Raw genomic sequence first — 20,147 nt, 5'->3', positions numbered from 1 at the left:
CTGTTGCCAGCGTCGCTGTTTTGTTTCGCAAGACCTCCCGAACATCGAGCGCTACCAAGAATCACCATACCGTGGGGACCATTCAGTGATTTACCGATTTCGTTATAAATATGTAATTCAGACTACATAACTTCAGTTTTTGTTCTGACATCGAACAGACTGTCACGTATTATAAATTAGAAATAATTAATTGTTAAATTGAATTACTTAAATAAACGTATAAGTTAAATTCGTTCGGTTTCATTCTGCATCCTCAACGGCAGCCCTACGTAATTTACTTACCTCCATAACAATTTTAAAATCTGCTATAGACTGGACTTTTATTTTGGCTTGATCTCTAATACATATTTAGGCATCCAAAAGCAAAATTAGATATAACCAGAGCTTACTAACTGATGTAGAGGTCATCAAGTAAAAAATTAAAATAAAAAATCACATCAAAGTTCAACAGCTTTGACAATGATTTAAAAATAAAAACACAAGAAATTCTCTGTTTTTCACTTGTTACAACGACATACAAAATGCCTATGATCCAGTAGGTAGTCCAGTAGGTAGAATTTCGGGGAAAATCGAAAAATTAACAAAAAAAATCTTTTAAAAAAATGGACGGGTGTTGACTTTTTTTGGCCAACTTGAATTCTCAAAATGGGTCCCCAGACACGGCCACATGATTTGTCGGACACTCTACCAAACACCCTGTACATATATAATATATGGCACACGCGCATTTTATTGCTACATAGCTTTTTAATTTATGTAACTACCCTGAAATTCTATTTCCATTCAACTAAATCAGATAAGTAATACTAGAAGAAATTTTTACCACAAATTTATCCTTTCTAAAAGAATTTCGACGTCTCTGTTAGTTACAAAGATTTTTAGCTGCTTAACTATCTATAATGAATAATTCTTTTACCATTCTCAGTATAAATGTGCAGCGACGTCGACGATCACTAATGTAAAAGTTTTAAAGTAAAACTAACGTTACGAGATTATAAAGTTCGAGCTGTGCCTCGTGGTTCCATCAGCTTGGAATTAGCTTTAGCTCTGTACTGTCACGACAAACGTATATACCAATATAAAAAAAATATACCCTTTTTTTGTAAAAAGGGTGTATTTGTAGATATAAATTTCAATTCCCAAAACATATCCTATTGTTGTATTGTATTTTAAAAATGTTATAAAGTTCTGAGAAATTTAATAAAGGAAATTTGTTCACAAACGGTTATTTAAGACGGCATTGTGGCTCTGATGTCGTAAAAGGACCACAGCATTTGGATTATATTTGACCAAATTATCATGGCACATAAGAAGTGGACGCCGAAAACTCATAAACTCCTGCATAAACGCCAACATGCAATAAACTTGAGCAATTTGTGTGCGAGTATACAGGATCGACCGAACACCCTCCATAGGGGTACCAGTTTTACTACCTTCAGCGTGTTACAGTTAATGCATAATTCAGACGCCATAATTTCAACCGTAGTCTCTGCTATACGATTTATTATGGCATCAAATGTAGTACGTCTACCATACGAGTAATTGTATAAGATTGCGCATGATACGATGTGGGGTGGGAAAAATTATGGTCACCAACATTTTCATTTCAATGTAAGCGCCATTACTCTTTAACGATTTAATTTTATTGCTCATAACAATTTGAGGAAGCACTCGAGAAATGTCGTAAGCGTTTTCGTACTCACACTTGCACGTTTTAATTGTTTATTGAAGCTTATTAGGGAAACAATTTGTGTAATTAAACTTTTTTAATCTATTCTAGTCATAAATTAACATTTTAATTTAATTTCTTTGGTATACTCCATACGAATAAAGAATAGAATTTTGTTAATTTATTTGTTAATAATAATCGAAGTTAGTAAGGAGGACTCCAGAATAATGTTACTAATAGTAACTGTGCTCAAAGGTGAAAATCAAGTTGCACAGAAACAATCATACTGCACAAATGTGTACAATCGGTCTTCAATCTGATGAGATGTGTCCATAATCCGATGGAACGGGACGACACGACTAAAAATCGGCACGGTCGGAACACATTACCGACTTTAAATACGGGACTGGACTCACTCAGATAAAGATTACCCGAAATAAGATCTTTTAAAAGTTCAGCTGTATCTTATCTACAAATAACAAATACCTGGTTATTAAAAAAAAAATTATTAACAAATTCCGTTGTTTGAACCCACGTTCTCTGTTTTTGTAGCCTTGTAAGCTACCTACTAGAATTACAATCAAGCGACTTATAAAATACAATATATTGAAATAGCATATAACATATACAATTCAAAACTAAATGTAATAACGACAAAGTTTTAACTTTTACAGTTGACATTTATACAATTCAATTGTATCCAATAAATCTCAAACGAGCTAGAAAGTTACACGTAAAGACGCTTAACAATTAGATCAATCGAATGCGAAATTGGCCGGCATTTAATTGCGAACAAATCATATCTGAGCCAAGCCGTGTTTAATTGACGCCCCCCAGTATGAATTCCCCCTTTAATTGCTTGTTTTGTTCTTCCACGGCGCGGTTACGTTGTGGCTTCTCTGTCGTACACTATGATATTTAGATACTAACATTAATTTATTAACATACATATTCTATGAGTAAATTATCCGTCTTGATAGTTATAATATTTAACCTTATTCCGTTACTAGTATACGCCCGCGGCTTCGTTTCCCATTTAAGGGTGTTGGTTGTCATATATCAGGCAAAAAAGTAGCCTTTGTCCTTTCATGGAATTCAAGTTTGCTTCATACCAAATTTGGTTCAGCGGTTTGGTCTTAAACAGACAGACAGAATTACTTTCACATTTATAATAGTAATAAAGATTTTCGACACTGTCTACGGATAGAGACACTGTCTACACAACTGGACTTTTTTAACTATATTTCTATTAAAACTTTAGTTTCCTGCAACAAATTATAATGCTTTAACGATGCAAGACGACTATAATGATGACTATTATAATCGAGTTTGGTTTCGAAAATCGATTAACAAAAAATAACAGTATATTCATCAAATTTAATACTTTCAATATTAACTCGATTCTTTATCTTTTAATCAAAGCTATTCAACGATAAATAAAATAGCTTACAATACTCGAGCGATGAATCGATTCCCGTTTTAATCGTGAAACGATCGCTACTTACACTCGTATGCATAACACGGGGTACATAAGCACAATGGTACGTTTTGATTGTATCGAAAGTTTACTTTTGTAATAAATAGTGGGAAGGTCGGACCTGTAATTCGCTGAGGTCGACCTTTTTGGTTTTATTCCCGTAACTATTGTTTTGTTATTCAATGGAATTCAAATTAGATAGGAATATATTTGTTCAGGTTGTATGAATGTTGTTCACGTATTTAATTTAATATTTATTTATTTATTTTAAAGTTATTTTAAAATAAATAAATAAATGTAAAATGTTGATTTCGATATATACCAGATTCTTTCACGGACTAATTATGATAGAATCGTTTACCTTTATATTTGAAAATAGAATTGAATAAAAACAAACTACATACAGACGTAATTTGTGAATAAGTACGTTTTTATTCTTATTTTAAAACAGACTTCAGCTGTTTAATGTCCAATTTAGTGTCATTTTTTCTTGTAAACACGATCATCACTCATAATAATGCACGCTGATAATTTAGCGAAGTGGCGCGCCTTCGTGAGAAAATATCTTTCTATCTCTACATTAATGTTTCATGCCTAACCAATATACTTATACATATAATAAACCTGGTGTGTCTATTTATAATATTAAAATAACCGCTTTTTACTAAATGCATATAAATAAATGGTACATAAAACAAGATATTTTTTACTATTTTTGTCTATCAGTCTATCTTTATGTTTGTTTATTCCGACTAATCTCTAGAACGATTTTGACGGGAATTTCACTGGCAGTGGTAAGGGATAACTTAGGCTACAATAATGATTTTTTTGTTAAATTCAAACGTTTGCCGATATTGAAGGCTCTAAAATTATAGTGAAATTTTATTTATGAAATAAAACATTTACAATAATGAGAGATAATATTTTTAGCGATTACTTTTATTATCAGATATATTCCAATATTCAGTCCATTATTTCCTTATTGTTTTAATAGTTGCATTATTAACTTAATGTATTATTTACTTTAATGGTCTAGCTAAGTTATGTAGGTTAAGCCTCTTATTCCAACTACATAATTTTATTGTCCATAAAGTTTTTTCTATTCGGGTTCGCAGAATAGATCGATCGAATTTTTGGCTCCAACTCTTTGTTAGGAGACTATTTCTTCTCAATATTAAGCATTTATCACGCTTGGCATTTTGTAATCAATTGGCATTAGTGTCCCATGTAGACTACTTTCAGATGGATTGGGCTCTTCATCAGGTCATCCTGACAGTTGAAGTCGTTCCCAATTCTGAAGTCAGTACCTCAATATTAAAATCTAAAACCCGCAATATTAAAAGTGACAGTCCATATGTCATGTTGAAATATTTAACGATCAAGCTCTGAGATTTGTTTTTAAAGAAGATTTATCGTCTTATAAAATGTTAAAGATATTGTCACTTATTTAAATTGAATTTGGGAATTATATAATAGATGTTCAATAGTTATTGATAGACAAAATAAACTACTCTTTTAAAAAGGAAATCAAGAAGAACAAGCGTGAGAAATCAGCGGTGCTTTTTTGTATTGATATAAAGGTAAATAATTAGAAATAGCGAGTCAATGTAATTAGAAATAGCAATACACATTCTACGTACGCAATCGTGTTGGTCAACTAGTTGAGCTGCCGTTTTCCGAGATCACTGAACCGATTTTCTCAATAGAATGTTGCCATAAACGTACATTTCTGTTATATGGTTTGGGATATAGAAGATTTAGATTTTCCATAACACATGTTCTTTAGCTACTTACATTGGGATCAGAGTAATGTATGTGATGTTGTCTCATATTTATTCGTATTTGTCTCACGACTGGACTAAGCTATGCCATTTTAAAATAATATGTTTTGGAAGTTATTACATGTCTAATACAGTTTGATGAATACAAACTTGTCATATATGTATTTATACGACATATTATGTAAGTTCTCAAGATAAAATAATAATATATGTTTGAACGCAATCTTCTGTCAGTATTCACGTGTTCTGATCTTACTTATTTTTTAAATAAGTAGGCAGTTGTGTAAATGGGTTATCTGATGGTCATTCATTCATCAAAAACATTGACGTTTAAAAAAGATAAACCATTCCAACCATTGTCATCTTTGTCATCTGGTTCATCAACCTAGAACATGAGATGGTAATTTGTTAATTGTGCTGGTAACACTGGCTCAGCCACCCTTCGAAATGATGATATGTTTGTCGCACTAATGAGCTTGGGGTATCGATTTATGTTAATATGCCACGTGAAATATTTATGGACCATCCCCGTATCCCGTAAATAGTAATCCGTTCGGTATTTTTATGTATTTCGGTTGAGAGTAAGGGCTCGGTGTACTGGTTCTTTCATTTCTTTACAAGATCCTTCGGTGGTTCTTGTCAGGTCTGAGTTACTTGATTCGGAACGATTGTTGCTTTTTGACAATCATTAATTTCGTATTGTATTTCAGTTCAAATTTTTGATACAATTATTAGTTCCCAAAGCTTGCAGTATATTGTCAGTGTAAAGTATAGTAACAGCTGGTAATAGTCTAACTGCTGGGCTAAGGTCTCCTCTCGTATTGTGGAGGAAATTTGGAGCGTATTCGACTACGCTGATCCAAGACACTTTTATCAATACAAGTCAATTCAGTTCTTATGTTATAAGTCAAGTACGACTTGATTTATAACATAAGAACTGAATTCGTTGATGCTTGCTTGGGTTTGCACGCCGTCTAAGCACTGAACTATCTCAACCTTTGTCAAAATATAAAAGAGTTACTTTTTGTTAATGTGCTAACGTTTGTTTTCAATAGTGACCACTATTAAATGGTCTCTTACTACCATAAAAGAGTAAAGTAAAGTAAAGTAACTGAGATAAGGCCTCCTTTTCCATTGCGGAGAGGGTTTGAAACATATTCCACCACGTTGTTTCAATGCGAGTTGATAGTATGCTTATGTGGCAGAATTTCTTACTACCATATGAAGTAGATATTAAATGAAAATTATTTGATAACTAAATTTCAGTTTATTAACTTAAGTGAAATAATTGGAGACGTAATTGCTCTATCAATATGCAATGTATTTTTAATTGAGTTGGCTTTCCCGAATTAAAATACTTTTGCCACTTTTTACTCCATTAATTATGAATTTTTAAGATCTTAACCTCTGTCGAGATTACATTTAAGCCACTTCAAAAAAACTCCTCAGTTCTATAAGTAGCTTTGAATAAGCTTCGGAAGTTTTATTTTGAAATTAAATTTTACGTTTTACAATTTACCGTGTACATTTATGTGAGCGTTTATTTAGTAAATGAAACGACTGGAAATGGAAAATATTTTACTTTAAATATCTTAAAACTAGACCAAAGCTTCAAGCTTTCTTCTCTCGAGGATACAGCTTGGAGCGTATACAATTACGCTGTCCCTGTGCGGTATATTATTTCAATTGTACTAATGAATTAAGTACAAATACAGAACGTACAAATTCAACAGTTCTTGCTCTGGTTTAAACTCAGAATAATTGATTATGATTCGTATAATAACTTAATTATATTGAATCTTGTAAAACCTTAATTTTATAATGTAAACTTATCTTAATAGTAAATTTTATATAAACTATAAACAGGTTCCACATTTATTACATTTGGCCTGTTAGTAATTAAAAGTTCATCTCAAAATAAATAAGACATATTACTCAGTACAAGATTCAATCAATCAATCAAAATGTTATTTTTCAAGTAGGCTTTTACAAGCACTTTTGAATCGTCATTTTAACAATTAAGTGAAGCTACCACCGGTTCGGAAAGTAGATTCTACCGAGAAGAAGCGGCAAGAAACTCAGTAGTTACTCTTTTTTAACATTTAAAAAATACAAAGTCATGTTAGTTAAATACAATTATTTAAATTAATATATACTGCTTGGAAGTACACAGGTATTAACTCCGTGCGCTTTTTTCATCTATAAAATCTTGTATCGAATAATATACTTTTTTACCAATGTATTTTTTACATGTTATTTGAATGCTACTCACTTAAATGCACCACCAGTCAGTGAGTCACTGTGTTACTATCAATGAATAAAACATTAACGGAAGTTAAATATGCTTATGTTCTGTATGTTGAGAACAACTGTCTCATTGCATGAGACCCAATATTAAGAAAAATGCTATAAAATATCTGACGATCAAAATTACCGTCAAATTATTAACTGTCTTTAAAGAAATGAGTTTTTTATAATAATGTAAATTATGTGTATGATTTTAGTCAGTAGGAAATTAAACTTATAAATATAATAATCATTTTAATCTATACTATAGTTATATTGTATAATTATTAAAAAATAATATGTAATAAGAGAAATATTGTCATTTATGTTAAACGACAAAATATAACGTCATTATCTTATCACAGTAATAACATTTGCTATTTGTTGCAGTTCCTCCACACCAACTAATATTGTACGACAAGTCGGGGCGCGACGTTTCCGGAGTGGTGGGCCCTCTCGAGGAGGGCAACGAGCTCGTTCTCGTTTGTGAGGTCAGGGGAGGTACGTATGCTCAGTTAGTATGGAGTGTTCCTCGTAAAATGCATATACAAATGGATGTGCATTACGTCATGTAATAATACCTATGAGAGCGATATAATGTAGGCGTGTTGCCAGTTCAAAATTGTTTTGTATGTATATCAAACGTTTTAAGTCATAATAAAAACTTAAACTTTATTACAAATGTCAAAAATATATATCATTAATATTTAATACAACATCATTTTGAATCCGAACTATTAATATTTTGGGAAGAGAAAGAAACCATCTAGGATTAAAAAAATATCAACAATTATTATTCATATAGTTGTAAAACCAACGATAACTTATATTAAAGATTATAAGCCCATGTAAATTAACATAAATAATTCTAAATTTAGTACTAAATTTACTTTAAAGAAAGTATACCCAAAATTTTTATGAAGTATTTTTCAAGTACATAAAGCTATATTACAAACGATTACCGTAAAATAAATCCAAGATAATCTTTCACGTTTACTACTAAAAGACTAAGTGGCTTGGGATCTCCGGGCGGTTTGGTACACATGTGCCACATTTTATACGTGTTAGACATTCACATAGGCTCACTATTCCTCGCTTCGTGCTACTAACTTAAACTATATTCTAACGTAACTTAGTCTCGACTCTGGCTAACCTCATTTCGTAGTTTATTTTACCATCTTCATTTTTGTAAATGTAAAATAATGTTTTAATTTACCACTAATTTTATTTCAATACAATTACAAGATTCAAGTAAAATAATAAACGCCTATAAATATATTCTACTTTCGTCTATTATTACTAATAAAACAATATTTTGTTCATAAAAACCTCTTTTACTATTTATATGAAAAAATATTATTTGGCTTTTATTTGGAAAGCCTTTGCGTTGTCTTTAATTTATACAAAAGTAATAGTATACTAATTACGAAATCAAATCAAATCAAACCAGTCATTTTATTGTAAACATCTATTTTATTTATCAAATATTAACTTTGATACTTTTTCAATTACATCGTAGATACTACAAATTCAACAAAAACATTTCCAAAGCAATTTTGATCAGCATCATTATCGCTTTAATCGTCAGCGACTAATCATTTTTATGACTTTTCCGAACATAAATAGCAACCATTCATTTCGAAACATAGCAGCTAAATAAACAGGCCATTATTCCTCATCAGGACAGTATCACTCAAGAAATAAGCATAAATTCCTCTCTAGAGTGCGAGATGAGAAATTAAACCGATTACTTTGATATATTGCTCTTAAACTTGCCGATAAGTCACTCCGAGATCGGCTCCAAATGGCACCGGCGTAAAGTTATCCATCGCTTCGGGGTGTAGAGGGTTCCCCTAACACAAAATACAACTCACTATCATTTCAGTAGTGACGTATACTTTTATACTAATGGAATATGTATACAATCATATAAATATTATTTTTTTAAGTTTATATTGTTTATGGCCAGATAAAAAAAACATTCCATACACGAATTAAGAATAGAAATTTATCTTATAAGGTTATAACTAAAATGATAGCAATGTTTGGAAAATTATAAAAAAGACACATTTGAATTATTTATGTTATTTTTGTACGTGTATTTATTGTAAATAAAATATTACATTGCTAACTCAAACATAACATAGGTACAAGTATTTTTCGTCTACCTATTTTCGTCTATCAACAAATCGTTATTAAATTTTATACCCAGATAACGAAATTTAATGTTATCAATTATGTAGTTAAGAAAATGAAACCAATTTAATATACAGTAAACATTTCTATGGAACCATAGTCCTTAAACCATGATAAATGTAATGATGATAAATGTAAACTTTGGAAGGGATGGCTGCTTTTTACTCAATCATACGTGAACGGCTGAACGGATCTGAATGAAACGGCACAGAGATAGATTATTATCTGGAATAGTCCATACTATTCAATCCGGAAGAATATACTTAGCACCGGCATAACCACTTACAAATTGTCTATGAAAAACGGACATATACTTTAATTTCCATTAAATATCGTTTCATTTTATCAAAAGAACGACCTTTTCCGTTTCGCTAAAACTTTTGACCGAATAAAATTAAGCCCGTTATTAAAACTCGGCAAATTCAAAGTTGTATACGTCATGTTTTCTCAAGGCCCATAACGTAACACCAAGTTGAAAATCTTCTTGTATAAACAGTTGCTAATCCAAGGGACCGCTTAAGGATTCGAGTCAGAATTATGCATAGTCTTGGGATTAGAGGGTTGTCATCTCGTGCCGCTCTGCGGTCGAAATCGCTGAATCGTTTTCATGATATAAGTTAATAGACAAATTATACGTTTCAGTTTCAGCTTTATTTATCGTAAGCGGTGAAATTGTTGGCGAATTATTTATTTGAATTACATTGTTATGATTCGGTTTCGTTGTTAAAATGAATTTTAATTTATTCGATATTTTTATACATGAACTTTGAAACTATTTGGGTTTATTCCCGTCGAATCTAACGATGAACATTATTTGTGTTGTGGGTATTGTTGCTACCATAACCGAAATTGGCCAAGACATCATGTAGGAACTTAATTTATTTCTTAGTCAAACTATATTACTTGGTGGTTGGGCTTTGTGCAATCCCGCCTGGGTAGGTATCACCGACATATAATTTATTCTACCGCTAAACAACAGTACGCAGTATTGTCGTGTTCCGGTTTGAAGGGTGTGTGAGCTAGTGCAACTACAGACACAAGGGACATAGCATCTTAGTTTCCAAGGTTGATGGCGCATTGACGATGTAAGGACTAGTTACTATTTTTTACAGCGTCTTTGTCTATGGGTGATGGTGACCACTTACCATCAGGTGGCTCATATACTCCTCCGCCAACCTATTCCATAAAAAAACTTAATTTATTTCTGAGTCAAACTTTATTGTGTTGCAAAATATTGAGTACTAAATTACTGATACCATGATGAATGCTATATTGGTTTTCAATCCACGACCTTGTGTTAATATCGCTGTGTACCATCCATTGAACCGTGTATACTTTAACGTAAACATTAATAAATCATTTGAATACATGTATATCAAAATAATATTTGTGTTATTGATTGCCAAAATCTGTGTAGGCAGTTCGATGTTTCTAGACGTATAATTAAACTTAAAATTAACAATACATCAATGTTCTGTGTTTATGTTACATCTAATCTCGCCTTAATATCAAAACTTCGTGTTGAACTAAGGGAATTAAGAAAACAAAGTTTTGATGTAAAAGTACGTATTGATAAATAGATGATATACACAACTATACGAGTTCCGAAGAAACAACTAAGTTTGTTACGAATAAGTGACGTGGAATGATCAATACTTGGTTCGGAGTACGGTGATAACGTAATTACGGAAAAGGTTAACGTCCTCTGGGCTTATGACGTCATAACGCGGTTTCTTATTATCTTGTTTCAGTTTTCGAACTGCCTATTGTTAGTTACACGAAACGTAAATAGTCTGATAGAGATATCGAGGTATTACGCTCGAGTTTCTTTTTAAGTTCATAAGAATTGTTATTGTAGTAAGAGGTAAAATTATGTAGAGAACAGCTTTAATATAAATGTTTACATAGTTTTGTATAGCACTGTGTTTAGTGGATTACAAATACTAAAACACGTCTGTTTCGTCACAAGCTTAAAGTAACGTTACAGAAATATTCTTTCATAAAAAAATTCATTAATCGATCGTAAATTAACCATGAAAACAGTAATTTAAATGAAATTTATATTTATTTTTTATTTTTTGACGATTAAAATTAACTTTGATTTAAAATTAGAACCAAAAACCATTTTTTTTTAAATATATTTGTGGTGATTGAGAGTGTTATGTTACAGAGATATTCTTTCATAAAAAAATTCATTAATCAAACATAAATTAACCATGAAAACAGTAATTTAAATGAAATTTAGATTTATTTTTATTTTTTGTAAAACGATTACAATTAACTTTGATTTAAAATGAGAACCAAAAACCAAATATTTTTTAATAAATTTGTGGTGGTTGAGGGTGTGTTATATACCTACTTTATTTGTTTTGAATTTGTTATGAAGATAACTTGAGCTCCAAGAAAGGACACAGGCTACTTCTTTGGCTAACACGTGCCAACCAACACCCTGAAACGCGAAAGAAGCCGCGGGCCAAATAAAAAAAAATTACGGCAAATTTACTAACATATTAACGTAACAATATAAGAAATAACAGGCCCCTAAAACGCAAGTGAAGCCGCGGGCGACTGCTAGTTGTTATATAAATGAATACACATACACCCGCTCATTCTTAAGTCAGACTAATAATCCACAATATGTTACCAATGAAAAGAAAACCTTGACACAGCAAATGGTTGATCAGCCCTCACTCAAACTACAAAAGTTATTAAAGATTTCCGCAAAAGTTTGAAGCTTTAATAGCCCGCTTTGCTCTTCCGTAATACTTAGTTTGTTCACGAAATTCAAACTCAAACCGCAGCTATTTTTTTTTTGTTTGAACACTGCTTTGTATTATTCAGTAATGAAATGTGTTATTTATTTCATTTTTGCACATTTTGCACATGTATGGTAAGTGGTCTCCACTGCAGTTTGTTACATATTTATATTAATCATTCCTCATGTCACCAATGCTCATTTTTAAAATGTTGATGTTATGACTTTCTTGGTGGTAGGGCTTTGTGCAAACCCGCCTGGGTAGATACCACCCACTCATCAGAAATTCTACCTCTAAATAACAGTACGCAGTATTGTTGTGTTCCAGTTTGAAGGGTGTATGAGCCAGTGTAACTACAGGCACAATGGACATCTTAGTTCCCAAGGTTGGTGGTGCATTGACGATGCAAGGAATAGTATTAATATTTCTTACAGCGTCATTGTCTATGGGTGATGGTGACCACTTACCACGAGGTGGCCTATATGCTCGTCCGCCAACCTATTCCATAAAAAAATGAAACTTGGACATAAATAAATTATTTAAATAATTGGAATAAAATATTTGATAAGTGATCGAAAACTGTGTGTTAACTTGTTGATGGCTGTGACGTTGTCTAGTAGTAAGTTTATAAGGCTGTAAATCTCGAGTTCCTAGTCTCTAGTAGCCGCCCAGCTATTGGCAGTCTATTTTATTATGAGAGAAAATAAAGAGAACACTTATTATTGGATATAACTAGATATTAACTTGGCTTATATCAAATAAAAACCGCAAATGACATATGAAAAGACATATCCAGCTATAAATTAGTCATTTTAGTCGTACTCTAAAGTCCTAAATAAATATAATACAATAAGAAAGTACAAGTTAAATATATTTCCTTCAGAATTCCTCTAGGACGGAAGGTAACTTTCTAACTAAGCCTTTGTCAATTTCCTTATTTGGATACAATCTCTATCCTAAAAAACACGTGGATCGAATAATAGCGTACTATTTCAAAGAAAAGCAAATGAACAAACGGAAAGATTATACCTTAAAAAAAGGCCATGAAAAACGGAGATACTCCGCCTTTTTTGGGAAATAACGAAACCCTTTGAGGGGAGGGTTGCTCTTAATTCGATCTTCCTCAGCGTAATCATCGTGGATGCGGAATCAATTAGGTTATTAATAATTTGTGCCTTCGTTACGTAACTATGTTTATAAATAAATTAGCTTTCCGCCCTCTGCCTGTCTCTGTATACGCTTAGATCTTTAAAATTATACAACAGATTTCAATACAGTGCTTCAAAGAGAAGATTTTTTTATTTAGAGTTTTCTAATGTGATGTCGTAAAGAAACATATTTATTGCTTACATTGCACGAGTTAGATTAAAATAATGCATGTATTGTACCTCTTAATAAACCCACAATAACAATTTCTTATTCTTTACTTTTAACGAAAAATAATGGCTTATTTATGAATTAATTTTAAGCAATACAACATTCGCCCATATCCAATCAAATACTTTAATAACATTGTGCATTTAATATAGAACCATATTGGGTCCTTTACAGCATGTAATTTAAATAATTAATTTTAGATATTACAGATTTAAAATGCAGGGACATAGCGGTTTAAATTTTTAGCTGTGATATGTGATATATTAGGCTGACTTTTACTTTAAAAAAAAATGAACTTAAAACCTTAATACTTCTTATCACTCCGATTTGAAATTAGAATTTAAGATCTTGGGATCTGCAACCTTACTAGTTAACGAACAAGTCAATATAATAAAAAAAAATACATAAATTACTAACATATTAACAAAACAATATAAGAAATAACAAAACAAAACAGTGCGTAAAATCTATCCCATTTTATCTTATTTGTGGCGAAGAACATAATACGGTTGAGTTGACTATTGTTTAGACGTCCACATGGCTCTCATTATCTACCTAGAGTTGGCCTATAGCCAAACACTTGGCTAAATCCAGTCTACTCCGAAGGATATTATTAGCAAATCTTGCCAAATGATGGGACTAGAAAACACATTGAGGCCCAATAAAAGGGGAACTGGACTTATATAAACAAAATTCTTGTTTAATTCTGCATTTACTAAATTGTTGGAATACAAGATTTGTATTAAATTTAAAGTCCTTAGTATACAGAGGAAATATTTGTATGTTTATTATCGAATAGTTTGTGTCTGCGACTTTGCCCGCATGATTGACGAGGTTCTAGGTTTTAGATATAAAAATAGCCCGTCTCTCCTTGGGGCTTAAGTTTGATCTGATTTTTAAATCTTTTACAGTTATGGAGCTTTATCTAGAAGAAATATAGGCATATTTCCGTAACATTAAGATTTCTTGAATATTTGATTGCCCTGTGGGTTGAGTTATTTTATTATATTGCACGAGTTGAGCTAGAGTATGATAAAATTGATAAACTTAAAAATATATATTTACAATTTTTTCTGTCTCTGTTTCCTTTTCACTGCAAATCTATCACATAAAAAATGATTCTGACACGCAGGAACAACCTAAATTGAATGTGACATTTTCAATGAAAATACGACACTGAAAAATAATTTAAAATCCATCCAATCAGTACGAGCGAATAGATCAGTTAACGAATTCTGGTAATGATCTCATTGGTTAATAAATTTTAATAAGTTTTGTATACCAAATGCTATTGATCGTTGAGGAGTTTATCGAGTTTGGACCAATCCTGGGTGTACAAGGTAACAGAAACAAGTCATCAAAAATGAACCAACAATTAATAATAATCTCATAAAAAAAGTTTGTGATTCAGTAAGCAAAATGTAGTAATACATAGCATAAAACAAAGTTTCTTTCTCTGTCCCTATATCCCTTAGTATGCTTAAATCTTTAAAACTACGCAACGGATTTTTTGCTGTTATTTTAATAGATAGAGTGGTTTAAGAGGAAGATTTTTGTATGTAATACATGGACAATATAGTAAAGAAACACTGATAATTTTATGTGTTTCTAATGTGATGTCGCAAAAAAGTCTTTGTTATATTTAGTATCAGCATTACACCCGTGCGAAGCCAGGGCAGATCGCTAGTTTGAACTAAAGAGACTAACAAACAACTCACGTTAAATAATATGCGTTAAAACAACACGGTCTAAAGCTTATACTTAGATTGGCCCCACACTCAAAATTGCCAATATAAAGCGAGGCAATTTACCCATTCAGCTAATTCCGCAAACTCATTCACTTTTACATCTAACGTAATTAAATATTATTTACGAATATATGTCTATCTTTTTCTAACATCACTATATAATCATACTTCTTTCCTTTTCTTCACTCACTGTACCATTGTATGTAGCTAAAAAAATTACGCTGTTTTAATGAAACATTAAATCGCTTTAAAGCGATGTTATAATACGTCTATTATAAAACATAATAAGGATATAATCATCACAACAAAAGGCCTCCTCTCCCTTTGAGGAGAAGGTTTGAACATATTCCATCACGCTGTTCCAATGCGGGTTGGTGGAATACACATGTGGCAGAATTTCTATGGAATTAGACACACGCTGGTTTCCTTACGATGTTTTACTTCACCGCCGAGCACATGATGAATTATAAACACAAATTAAGCACATGAATATTCGTCGGTGCTTGCCTGAGTTTGAACCCGCAATCATCGGTTAAGATGCACGCGTTCTAACCACTGGGCATTCATTCTATACGAAGTCGAGATAGGTAGTTAAGTACTAAGTTATTCTTTTTATAAAATAAAATTATATAGGAATTTTTTAATTTCATTTTGCAATCGAATGCTTTATAAACAGACGGAAATAATCAATTATGTCAATTAATTAAAATTTTGTGCTAGTAATGTATTTCATTTTGTTGGTAAATAGTGATGATGATACATTAATTTTAATCATTTGCTTTCAATCTACGAGAAAGCCGAAATGGATAAAAGTTTAATTTAATAAAATATTTATTTATTTAATTAATTATTTAAATAACTATTCAACAACAACAAAACAACAGTCTGTAAATTTCCCAGTGCTGGGCTACGACCTCCTCTCCCTTTGAGGAGAAGGCTTGAAACATATTCCACCAAGCTGTTCCATTGAGGGTTGGTGGCATACACACGTGGCAGAATTTCTATGAAATTAGACATATGCAAGTTTTCTCACAATGCTTTCCTTTATCGACGAGCACGTGTTGAATTATAAACACAAATTAAGCACATGAACAATCAGTGGTGCTTCCCTGGGCTTGAACCCGCTATCATCGCTTAAGATGCACGCGTTCTAACTACTGGACCATCTTGACTCTATAACACTAACTATACATTTCGATGTTTTATATCTCGTCAATACTTTTACTCGATATTTAATTAGTCCATCTAAGAGTATATGTTCCATCAGCAATTTGTTTTCCAAAGGCATTAAGAGAGTTAGGAACATTATAGTGAAGCCAAAAAAGCGAAGAGAAAAACGCGTAGTTTTGGCACGACTGGGAATTTACTCGTTTTTGATATTGTATTCGGTTCAGTTCCTTCACTTTAATGTTCCGTACGCTGCAACTATTCTTAGTAACAAATGTTATCTATACTATTCTGTACTTTCAAATGTTAATTGGATATCCGACAAAAATACATAGTTATATGTTGACTTCGATTTAATTTATTAATGATATATTTATTTCATTTGATCCCGTGGCTACAACGGGTATTAATTAAAATATAAGCGATCGTCAAAAACTCTTGATAAATTTCAAAGAACCAATTAGTGTAATCAAATATTTGATCCACAGGCCGTCCAGCACCAACAGTAATATGGCTAATTGATGGCACGCCTGCGCCCCAATACATTGGAGAGAAAACTGATACCCACGTAGTCGTGAATAAGCTGGAGCTGCCCCACGTCAAAAGAAGTCATTTAAACACAACATTCAAGTGCCGAGCATCGAACACCAACCTCGTGAGTCCACAAGAGAAGACCGTCAGACTGGAAATGAATCGTCAGTATTTAAAAATATATACTCATGTACTAAATTGTGTACCCGATGTTACAACCCATTGAAATCGTTATTCAGAAACTCATCACTCAAGTTCGCAGCATCAAATAGTTCATATTCGATATCTTGGTGACTGTACTAAACTTCTTTATCAAATCTTGACTGCGTGATTAGGGAATACATATTAATATGTAGGCACTATAATTTATCGCTAGGCTATAAAAATGCACTAAAAAACAGAACAACTTGGAGTAGACAGTTTTAAAAAATATTATACAACCTTTACTTGGTAGTAGAACTCTGTGCAAGTGAGTCTTGGTAGGTTATATTCGTCACCAAACAATTGACAAACATCTGAAAATACACTTCAGATTTTACAAAATCGGGTAAAAAATATTGCTCAAAATACAATAAGTTTAATTACATTTGTTTTTGTAGCGCATTCGTTTTATTCTCAAGTGTGTGATCATCTAAAAGTCTGCTATTATTATGTTCCAACGCGTAACGTACTATGTAAAACATTTATTCTTTTAATTTTATGAGTAATTTCAATCGAATGATTATAAATACATTTTAGATATATTATTTTAAATATAGTTACAATCGTTCGACTATGTCACTTCTTGGTTTATTGATGAAATCAAAATTATCGTCCAAGCTTTATTATTAAAACTCGGTGGTAGGGCTTTGTGCAAGCCCGTCTGGGTAGGTACCACACACTCATCAGTTATTCTACCACCAAATAACAGTACTCAGTATTGTTGTGTTCCGGTTTGAAGAGTGAGTGAGCCAGTGTAACTACAGGCACAAGGAATATAACATCTTAGTTCACAAGGTTGGTGGCACATTGACGATGCAAGGAATAGTTAATATTTCTTACAGCTTATAAAATATAAAAAAAAATAATTAAAAAGGAGTGACATACCCCTTCGGCATGATATTAACTTAATCAGATATATTATTCAATTACAAATATATTTTTTAATAAAATACTCTTTCAAGTGCTTTTGAATCGATAAGCTTAGTTCTAAAATGTCGATTCTTAAGGAAATCTAGATCGAAAACTTAGCTTTTCTACTCTGAAAGTAAGTGATGGACATTTTTATCAGCTGAATGATTTGATTTAGATGTGTGAGTGTGATGTGATAAATTATTGAGAAAATAAAAATGTTAAAACCACTTTCAAATCCCATTGACTCCTCTTATTTAAAAAAAAAGATGTTCAGCGTCTTCTTCAAACCAGCTGCAATATGATTTGATGCATACATCTACAATCTTCCATTATGATTTATGTGTATTAGCTATCAACCCAACTCGGCTATATACATTATACATTATTAAACTTATTAATTGCGGGATATTTACCATGTTTTTTTTTTCGGTTGAGCTCGATATTTCGACATTATCTACGTCTTGTTCACGAGGTTAAAGTTTGCGGGTAGATGTTGATAATGTTAGAAGTGTTCGTATCGGAATACATACTTTCTCGTACGTTTTTTTTTAATCTTATATACATTATACATATTACGTATATCTAATGAATTTATGAACTAGAAATACTCGTATGATTTACATATATAAAGCTGATCATATCAGAGCATGCATCAAATAAAATATTTTTAAGAGCTCTTATACAAGAATATAATATTAATAAATTAATGCTCTCACTAATTCTCTCTACATAAGTGCTCATGTTATATCATTCGCTGAAATGGTCGTAAAATACAAAACAAAATCAAAACACATTTGTTACAGTGAAACCGACGTTAGTCCAGATACAGAACAAGCCCGTGACGTTATCTTCTGAGCGGTACGTCAGCTTATCGTGTGTGTCAGAGGGCAGCCGCCCCCCCGCACAACTGACCTGGTTCAAGGACAATAGGAAATTTAAGAGAGGAAAAGTGAGTTTATTCCCATTCATGTTATTTATGTAGTTTATTTTGTGTTAGCGATTTCTAACTTCCTTTCTATTTATAAGTTTTAAAGTATGCTATATATTACCCTAGTCATATATACTATTTAAATTTGTATGGTAAAACTACAATGTTTTACTTGATAGTAGAGCATTGTGCAGACCCGTTTTGTAGGCACCACCCAGTCGTCAGATATACTACCACCAAAAACCAATTCTTAGTTACCAGGGTGGTGGTGGCGGTAGTGATGTGATGATTTTACACACACACGTTTTGTTTATATTTTTAATATCAGCCTTTAATTCCAAACTAGCTTTCACTCTGTTTTAGACGTCAGTTCCATCCAAGATTTTAGGTACATAATTGTTTTTTATTAAATAAAATAGTAATCAAAAACAGAAAAATGCTTTTTACCAATCTAAGTAATTAATTAAAATAAAAATAATATTTTTTGCAGCGCCAATTATGGTGACCAAATTCCAACAGATGGCCAATTATTATTTCTAGATAGTAAGGATCTTTTATAGATTTACATACATATTATAATTATAGAAAACATAACATAACAATTACAGTTATTTTATTGCTTTACCCGTCCTTAATTTTATTATTCTTTACAACTACACCCTTTAATATTAGTACTGTAGATTTATATCTCACAAAATGAATTTCGTAAAGGACCTTAATAGTAACGACTATGTTTATTATATTTTACTGTGGTTTGGTGATTTTGATAAGATTTATTTAGCTAGCTACTAAAATAAAGTATGAAAGTAAAAATATATTCAAAAATATGTACCAACTTCACAAAGAGATAAATACCAAAGTACAAATACTAAAAATATTGACAAAATAAATTAAACGTGTGTTTGATAGAATTATTTTAATGAAGACTAACGACTGTGACTAACTAATCTAAGTTATTGTAAAACAACAAAACATTATTGTTATTTTAGGCCCAGCCAGGAAATCCATTTTTTATCTTTACAATAATTCAATTGCAAAAACACACACATAGAAAGATGTCAATATTAAAATTGCATCTTCCTATTCACACCCACACATGTACACATATATTGTAATAT

General features: G+C 31.7%; 1 protein-coding gene across 1 annotated transcript in view; it reads left to right on the top strand.

The window, feature by feature from the left end:
- Positions 1 to 20,147, top strand: part of LOC124538499 (synaptogenesis protein syg-2-like) — a 111,608-nt gene that overhangs the window by 48,397 nt on the left and 43,064 nt on the right. Inside the window, exons 5-7 of the mRNA XM_047115578.1 lie at positions 7,604 to 7,714; positions 16,946 to 17,152; positions 18,905 to 19,050. Of these exons, the coding sequence (XP_046971534.1) occupies positions 7,604 to 7,714; positions 16,946 to 17,152; positions 18,905 to 19,050 (464 nt within the window). The remainder of the gene's footprint in view (positions 1 to 7,603; positions 7,715 to 16,945; positions 17,153 to 18,904; positions 19,051 to 20,147) is intronic.

Source organism: Vanessa cardui, chromosome 20, assembly GCF_905220365.1.
Source record: "Vanessa cardui chromosome 20, ilVanCard2.1, whole genome shotgun sequence".
NCBI lineage: Eukaryota > Metazoa > Arthropoda > Insecta > Lepidoptera > Nymphalidae > Vanessa > Vanessa cardui.
Note: the sequence above shows the minus strand (reverse complement) of the source record. Positions and strands in the feature narration are given on the sequence as shown.